At 46.4% G+C, this 8,953-nt stretch overlaps 1 protein-coding gene across 3 annotated transcripts; it reads right to left on the bottom strand.

Annotated features, from left to right (window-relative positions):
- Positions 1-596: 596 nt before the first annotated feature.
- Positions 597-8,655, bottom strand: LOC138064500 (sphingosine 1-phosphate receptor 3-like). 3 transcript variants are annotated; one of them, XM_068927364.1, is made up of 2 exons: positions 8,584-8,655; positions 597-3,768 (listed from the first exon to the last, which is right to left on the bottom strand). In XM_068927364.1, the coding sequence occupies exon 2, from the start codon at positions 3,588-3,590 to the stop codon at positions 2,445-2,447; it is 1,146 nt and encodes a 381-aa protein (XP_068783465.1). In that variant the 5' UTR covers positions 3,591-3,768; positions 8,584-8,655; the 3' UTR covers positions 597-2,444. The 3 variants fall into 3 exon arrangements, with proteins under 3 accessions (XP_068783465.1, XP_068783467.1, XP_068783466.1); XM_068927366.1 differs by lacking the exon at positions 8,584-8,655 and adding an exon at positions 8,115-8,517; XM_068927365.1 differs by lacking the exon at positions 8,584-8,655 and adding an exon at positions 8,317-8,517.
- Between the last annotated feature and the right edge of the window lie 298 nt (positions 8,656-8,953).

The following is an 8,953-nucleotide window of genomic DNA, read 5'->3' as shown; positions in this document are numbered from 1 at the left end:
TACTGTCAAAACTCACTTTTATGAGCATGTCCTTGGACTTTGTTGATTATAGTTTTTCATTTTTATTTCTCATCTAAATACGGAAAATCACGCATAACATCCTTACCGTCAGAGTTGGCATTGGGTCAGCCACAATGTTTTTTCAGACAGCTGCGTTGCTAAGGCCCTTCTCATTTACTATAGCAAGGAATGCTGCTATGTACCACCACCTCTTGAGCTAACATTTAGCAACATGCAGGCATTTTAGCAGGCAGTTTTCAAAGAGACCATTCCAGGGGAGATCTTCAAGACTGAAAATACAACCAAACAGCAGTCTAAGATCTAAAAACCTAAGCCATGACGATGCAACGCAGTCACTTCTATTTCTAACCAAGTCATGGGACCCAGCCTGTATTGCTGCAGTTCTCACTCCTTTATCATGCTTAGCTTAGCTTGCTCTTTTCCTCTATATTCACCTTTTTTCAACATTTTTGGTAGAAATTATTTCATATTTACTATTATCAGTTGTTTCTTTCAAATTCAGTTTTTGTTTTCCTTTGTTCTTACACTTGTCTAATAGCATACAACTTACAAGTACACTGTTACCACATAAAAGATAATGGCAATGCAAACCTCTATATTGTAAAGGCTTTTGCTACATACATTACATGATTTATACACTGTACATACTTGGAAAGAGTCTTTTAATGCTGTTGCTTTAAATGACTGAGACAGGAGTAAAGCTAAGGATGAGCTCTTACAAGTTGTAAACTTAAAAAAAGCCTCAACTTCTGATTGTGCATAAGGCAAGGTGTGGTTTGAGACATTAAACAGGAATCTTCACAAGAGCCCAAGAAGGCTAGATGGTTACATTCCTACTGAATGATGGGAACTCATCTGAGGATTTCCCTTCAGCCTCCATTGAAGCTTCCAGCCCTGAAGTACTATGGATGGAAGTACCATGGACCACGTCTGTGGGGACCTAACCCCAGATGTTTATGATGTCTTAACCCTTGCAGGTCACCGAAGCCCCCTCTGAAGTGGACCACCATCCTGAATGGAACCCGGTAAGGCAGTGATGAACTATGGAGTTGTTTTCATAGAGGTTTCTCTGGAACAGCCTCTCTAAAGAGTAAGTTTGGGGCTCCAGGAAAGGTGGAAGGTCTTCCAAACTGCATGGGCTCTCATTCCAGATCGAAGGCAGGGTCAGATGTATATTGAGATAGTCGCTTCACCGTGATCCTGCTGTACTGTATCTTCCCTCTTGTGTCTTCAAAAGCACCCAGAGGTGGGAGAAGCATAAGGTCCCCTTGACAGACAGTAGGATCTTGTCCCGCTAGCTGGACTTCTTCCCTGACAGAATCCATAATACAATCCCATGCCACAGTAGCACCTGGAGAGAAAACTAGGAATGCCACAAGAAAACCCAGTTGTGGTTCATTGCTTTCTGAAATGATACTCCTCTCTTTGAGAACCGAAGAGCCTCAGCTAAGGTAGTGCATTTACAACGTACACAGATTTACACGGGTTTGACATACATTTTTAAATACATTGAAAATAGTAAGTAAAAATATATGCATTAACATAGTACATACACTTGCTATATGTGTATTGTTGGGTCACATTTTAACTATTTTAAATAACAAACGTATATATCCTTTCTCAATCGTTATTTGCTACTGTTTGTTATTTACTACTGTTTGTTTAAAATAAGTTGTGAAATGTCACAGTGACAACTGTCATGCTGTCTTTCACTGAACATGAAAAGTTTGAGTAACAGTGAAAAAATAGAAATACTGCATTGATATGGCATGTTAAAGTTCCTCTGTCAGTTTAAAGTTACTTCCTGGTATGTTTTCAAACATCTTTGAAACACATCTATCTACTTGTATAATTTGTCATCTTACATTGTGTACTGCAATATAATGTTTAGCATACTGTAAACTCTTGCCAAACAATGACTTTTTAATAAGGAATTGTACAAATATACAGCTATTTATACCACATACATGTAAGGCCATTAACATAACAGCAAGATACATATAGAGAACTATAATTGCCAACATATGTAATGAGCCCTTTTCCCAATCAGTGATAATCAGGCTCATTTTCCGATCATCAACAGTGTTTAGCGAATGGTGATGTTTCTGAAAGATTTTATACACGTCTTGCAGGATCAGGCAGTGCTACACATAATCATATAATATGCAATGCCTTCACGGTGCACAATGTCATTGGACATGCATGGACTTTGTCCTGGCTGTTGGGTAGGTAGCATGACAAGTTTTCCTGAATCAGGTGTGTTGCTGAACGAATACCCAAAGCAAATGATTGCTGATAAATAAGTCCTCAAAGTTAAATAAGTGGTTAGTGTTTTCCCCTATGATTTAAGTGCAAGAACATCAGAACTGCATTTGTAGTTTAACCCTAAAAGCCACAGAACAGTCCTCGTCTTGAGCAGTCTGTTATTTACAGAAATTTCCATTGTGAAATGAAGATTCATTTTTCTCAGTGATACCCGAGGGAACATTCATCTGCGGGAAATCATCCTTTGGCTTCTGGGTATTGCTGCTGCTGGATTTACTTCGACTGTGATCTGGCGTGGGCTGAATAGGCAAAGATCTGGCCACTTTGGATTTCACCAGGCAGCCACAAACAAGGCGAAAGAAAGCCCGACGCATTTCCTTACTGGCCAAAGTGTAGATGATGGGATTCATTGCAGAATTGATGACAGCCAAAGCAATAAACCAGTTGGCTTTGTACAAGACGGAGCACTCCTTGACCCTGCAGGCCACATCGATGAGGAACAGAATGAAGAGCGGCGACCAACAGGCAATGAAGACGCCGACGACGATCACAACCGTCCGAAGGAGAGCCATGGAGCGCTCGGAGTTATTGTGGTTAGTAACGTTGCGGCTGCTGGACTTCACCAGGATGTAGATACGTGCATAAAGGATAACGATAGCTACCAAAATGGCTATGAAGATACTTATGCAGAACACAACATACTTCTTGGAATAAAGAGGCAAAATTGTCGAGCAATCCGGTAAGTTGTTTATACAGTTCCAACCGAGGATGGGTAAGGCACCCAAGGAGACCGAAATCAGCCAGCATGTTCCAATGAGCAAGAACACTCGGTATTTCTTATTCGCATCGTAAGGCCTCATTTTAATCATAGTCAAATGCCGCTCAATAGCTATTGCTAATAAGCTGAAAGTGGAAGCTCCTAGGGCAACAAACATGCTGCCTTCCCTAATGAACCAGATTGTGGAGGACAAGCTCAGAGTTTTCTTCCCAGACATAAGTATGTTTACTTTGTAAACGATTCCAGCTAGAAGATCACAGAGAGCTAGATTGCCAATAAAAAAGTACATGCGGTTGTGAAATTTATTGTTTTTCCAAATGGCAATCAACACCATCAAGTTTTCCAGGACTATAAAGCTACATAAGATGAGAAATGCAATAGTTGGCAGGTCTACTTTATCAGTTGCCTTTTCTCTTAGAATAAGCTTTCCTGTGTAATTGTAATGCAGTACGATCAGGGAATCCATCTCCTCGCTTCCTTGGGGGCCGCTGAGAGCGGCAGGCGGCGTGGTGACGACCGCCATCATCTGTCAGTCGATGCAGTTCTTTGCCTCTTTAATATCGCAAGAATTTAGTTCCAATAATTTTCCACAAGAGGGAGATCAAGCCACGCTCCTCCAAGCACTCCTCTGGGCAGGCGGCAGGGACCCCAGGCTCCAGCGATCCTCGCATGGTAATTTGGGACAGTGGCTCTCAAACCAGGCCCTGAAAATAAAAACAGCAAACGGCCACATCAGTCTCGCTGGCATCTGAAGTCACCCGCAGTCGTGTTGAGGGGGGAACGTGAACTGCGCATCCACCGAGGTGGCCCTGGGTAAGTTTTTGGTCATAGTCTACGCAAGCACAGCCCTGCTGCGGAAATAGGAGGGCACCGCGGCAAACTGCTTAACGTTACAAAATCAGGCTATTTACAATTCAGGAGATGCTCCATAAAATCAATCCCACTTCCTACTCAAATTAGGTTCCTTTCTCCTGCCATTGTTTAGATAAACATATTAAGTCACATCTTTGGAAGTACCACCCAGATAAAACGTTAATTTCATACCATTGGACTTTTTGGTCAACCTAACTTTTTTTCTCTTCACTTTCATATACAAGATGTACATTTAATATTTTAAAATGGAGCATGTTATAACTTCTTTGGTTGTCCTTTTCGTTTTACTTTGGTTTTCTTTAAATTATGACTTGGTTCAACCGCAAAGTTTTCCCATGGACTTTGATACGTTGCATTTTCCCAGCAGATTCTCCTAGTTGTCTTTTTTCCATTGCCATATATAAATATGGGAAGAGATTTGCACAGCTTAGCAAAAACATCAGGCTAGGTCAGAAGCACTTAAGATTTTACAACAAATGTCACAGTTTAGATGCTGCACACTCCAGTGCGAATCAGTGCTCATGCCCCAAACATCCGCAGTAAGAACGAATGGATAGCCAATTTTCTGTCTAGGAAAATCCAGCTACGCTAGGGATAAGGAGAGAATTGGTTTCGTCTGAACCAAATTTGTAAATGTTTCTTTTTTTTTTTCTGGGAAAGATGCAAAAATAAAAAGTTGTGCTGGGTGGGAGAGCACTTTCTATTTATCCAAAATGAAATCATTTATTTTAGGGAACTCCTTAAGGGTTAGAGGTCCTGACCTCAGTATACTATGCTGGTGACAAGCATTTTCCAAACACGTGGAAAACACCTTCAAAGGAAGGGTATTGAGAGAAGAAATTGAGATCTCAGCAGCCTCCAGGGGTCCCAGGGTTTTCAACCTGTGGCCTCTAGACCCCAAGGAATCTCCGAATTACCCCAGAAAACACACACAAGCAAGCTTACTGTCACCAGGCTTAACTTTTCTATATAAGTGTTTGCACTTTCACTGGAAGATAGGTAGGTTTCTGAAGATCATAAAAACATGAAAGCAACTGCTACTCTAGCATCCTGATTTCAGCCCTTGAGAAGTGGGAGATGCATTTTCAAGTGCCTTCTCAAAGAGGGGAGGAGCAAATGACAACCCATATGAATGTAAAGGGATTTAAAGGGTGGCCCACAGCCATTTTTCCTGCACTCCCTTTTCCCGGATTGTCTCCTTCAGCCAAGAAATAATCTAACAAAAGCCTACGGCGACTTGATTTGAATGCATGAATACGTTCAAGAGGTTTTAAAACTATTTTCTGAAAGAGTAATATACCTATTATGATTTTTTACCCAGGCTAGGTCTTAGGCTCTAACTACTACCGTGAAGAGACCCGTAAGGTGAGACCCATACTATCCAATAAACATAGCTCAAGTTTGGGGTCCTAGGTCTTTCTCTCTCTGACGATGAAGACAACCCCTCCCCACTCATTTCCCAGGGTCAGGTCTGGGCCCTCGAATTGCTAACACTTTTTCTGAAGCACTTCTGAAGCTCTTCAGCAGAACAACTTCACCTCAGCTAAGGTTCACTGTAATGGTAACTCGGTTACAATCTGCCCACTGTTATCACAGAAACCATCACAGTTGCTCATTGTATTGGTTTATAACAAAATGTCACTGTATCGGTATGAATTGCAAGTGCTTCCCGCTATACAATACACCATTACATTTGACTGGAAAAGTGTTTGTTAACCACAGCTCAATCAGTAACATTCCCCAGATTAGTTGACGGCTGCATAAGAGAGTCATATGCAGTGTCGTTTAAGAGCAGCACATGCAACAAAATAAACACTCCAGCAGGGCTTCTCCAAGCCGAGTCATCCTATTGCTATATCAAAGGACAAATATATTTCTTTCTGTGAAGAAAATTATAGGCCCAACTTTGGACTTTATCAGCCACCACTCAGCAGCTAAAACTGTCATTACTGTACGAAGGGCAATGGTGCTAGACCAGCTCCCTCGCTGAAGGCACAGAGACAAAATCAGCAGAAAACACACCGAGTCTCTTCTTCCACTGCTCCTAACTACTTCTTCTATTAAATTCTATAAATTCTTCTATAAATTCTTGCAGTTAGTTTAACATCACAGTAAAAGTAAATCTTTGCCTTGGGCAGCCTTGTGGCAAGGCAGTGGAGACTGTAACAGTTTTACAAGGTCCCCGCTGCAAGACAGATCTTGCAGCCACTGTCTGTGAGAAGCAGTATTACTTGTCAGGACTCTCGGAGAACGGGTCTTGCTAGCAAGCTGCTTGAAAGTTAATGTAAATAATAATGCAATGAATTAAAATTTATTCTTTTCCAGCACCAATATTTCAAGGTAATATTTTTCGGCCATATTACTTTTTAAACAATGCTCTCATTTTTTTCCTGCTTTGTAGCCAGTTACTCAAAAAGACCATTCATTTTTAATAGTCAGCAAATTTAAAGTTGGTCGCATATTATAATAACGAGACATCAACAGCCAGATCCAGCATATTTGTGTCACTGCTTCCTGACAGCTTTACAGCCTATTTCTCAAAATGTCCTTGTCTTGGTTACATGCAAAGGACTGGCCACTATTTCTGAAGTACGGACCTCAACCTGAACTCTTAAAAAAGGACCTGAAAAGCATGCGTGTGGCAGGCAGCGTGTTGAGCATTGCCTTGGTTAGGTACCCAAGTACCCCCCAAACCCTCAATATTGCTGGAAATCAGCTTTTTTCGCTCTAAAGCAAGCGGGAACATCCCTATTGCTGCTCTGCCAGGTACTGCGCTGGGTACAAAGCAGAGGAGGGATCCAGCTATGCTTCCTCATGGATGCTGTGGCCAAACCAGCAACTGCCAAATTGCACCAATACAGGAAGGTGTGGCCATGTGAGCGATGACTCAAGTCACCCCCTGCCACGATTCGGACGACCTCCGTGCTCCCCGTGGCCAGGACGGAGCGAGCGGAGCGGGGCCATCTATGGGGCCTGGGAAGCCTCCCAGCCCCACCGCCAGCTTCGCGTCCCCACAGCTGCTGGGGGACCTGGGGCCGCCGGGGTGCCTCTGCCGCCCGTGGGGTGACCCCCTACACCCTGGAGAGGGCCGCCGCACACTGCCCTGGCATGGGCAGCCAAGCCAGCCTGCAGCCTTCCTCCGGGAAGGTGCAATTCCCAGTGCTGGGCTGGCGCCGGGAGGCCGGTGCTAACAGAGACGCCGAGCCCCCTCTGCAACCCCTCCCCTGCAAATCCTCCCCCTTGCCCCTAGCAGTGACAATGGTGTCCTGGCAGGAGCGCCCCGGCGAGCTGAGGACTTCTCTTACCATCTCACCAGAGTCACCCCATGCTTTACCATAGGAAGAGCTAGTAAGAACTTGTTTTTAAAGCCAAACTTCTCTCAATTTTCACTCACGCTGAAGTCAAAGCAATTTATAAGGCGCAAGTGGGAAGACGTTTTAACGTGCTGTCTCGTACTTTTGTCCACTCTAGACCATATTACGCTATACACCCAGCACTCCCAGCTGCAACTGAACCATAGCTCAGCTGCAAGCTGTATTTTCCTGCCTCCCAAGTATCAATGAAAAGACCCGACCAAGGAGACTGAACGCCCCCCCAGCGCACACACATTCCTGTTCTCCACACACGGCCATACGCTGTGGCCACAAATGACAATTTTAAGAAAGGCAAAGGGGACGACAAGAATGCATATTCAAAGCCAAACTTGTGTATATTTCCTTTATTTTTAAAGCTTTTCTCGACGAAAAGTAAATACGTGTAATTTTTCAGGCACACCCTAGCAGGGTTAAATTTAAGAACAGAAAAGGCTGGGGAGAACAACAGCACATTTCAATCCACATTTCCAAGCTGAAAATGAGCTGTGCTAGATGCAAATAGAGTTCAGACAACAAACATCTGCTGCAGAACAATGTCTTGGACAACCCAAATAAACTTTAAAAAGATTTTTTTTCAAACGCACGTGCTGGCGACTTACGGCCCAGGAAAAAAAGCCTTTAACAAACGGTTATCTTTCTTGGCTTCTGGATTTTAGACAACATCAGTTGGCATTTTGTAATCCCGAGCAGCACACGTGCATATCTTACACAGGAGCTCCCGACTAGCTTCCTTCTTGCCTTTAAGCACATCAAAGGAAGGCACATCCACCCCTTTCCCCTCACCGCTCCTAGCGCTCCCTCACCTGCAAAATCAAGTGTTCAGTCTGCAAATCGGCGTGGCGGCAGAGACCTGAGCTTTCTGGGGTGAGCGAGGTCCTGCCCGAGCTATTCAAGAGGCATTATCCATCCCCCGACGGCTCCGCGGCGCGACTTTCCAACGTGAAAAGCACGACTCCGCTCAAGCAAGCTATGCTAAGCTCAGCTTTTTCGCCAGCCTGAACTTACCACCTCCAACAGCAACTTTCGAGCTGCCCCGACCAGCGGGGAAATCAAGCCGCGCGGGGCCACCGGCCGCTTTCCCCGCTCACTTAACGCCACGACACCGCAGAAGTCGCCCCCCGCCACCGCTTGCTGCAAAACCGACCCAGCCGGTGAAGCGGCGGCGCTCCGAGCAGCCCCCCAAGCCCGGAGGCGGCTCCCCCCGCCGCCCGCGCCGCCCCGCGCCGCTCCGCGCCGCCCCGCGCCCGGTACCTGCTGCGCCGCGCCCGGTACCTGCTGCGCCGCCGCCGGAGCCCGCCCGCCCCGCGGCTGCTCGGCGGGGCCCGGCGCGGCCCCGCGGGCTCCGCTCGCCCCGCACCCGGCCCCGGCCGCGGCCCCGCCGCCCGCCCGCCCCGGCCCGCCCCGGCCCGGCCCCTCGGCCCGGCCTGGCCCGGCCCCTCCGCCCGCGCCGCCGCCGCGCTGCCTCCCCGCGGAGCAGCCGCGCGGGAGCCTCGTCGCCTTCGCGGGGGCAGGGAAGCGCTGGCCGGCGCCCGCCCGGCCGAGGCTGCTAGCACAGGGGAGCGGGGCTTGCCTTGCCTCCCCTCTGCCCTCGGCTGCGGCCGCTCCCCTGCGGGGATGCTCAGGGAGCCCGGGGGGGCTGGCG

The sequence above is a fragment of the Struthio camelus genome, chromosome Z (genome assembly GCF_040807025.1).
Source record: "Struthio camelus isolate bStrCam1 chromosome Z, bStrCam1.hap1, whole genome shotgun sequence".
Taxonomy (NCBI): domain Eukaryota; kingdom Metazoa; phylum Chordata; class Aves; order Struthioniformes; family Struthionidae; genus Struthio; species Struthio camelus.
Note: the sequence above shows the minus strand (reverse complement) of the source record. Positions and strands in the feature narration are given on the sequence as shown.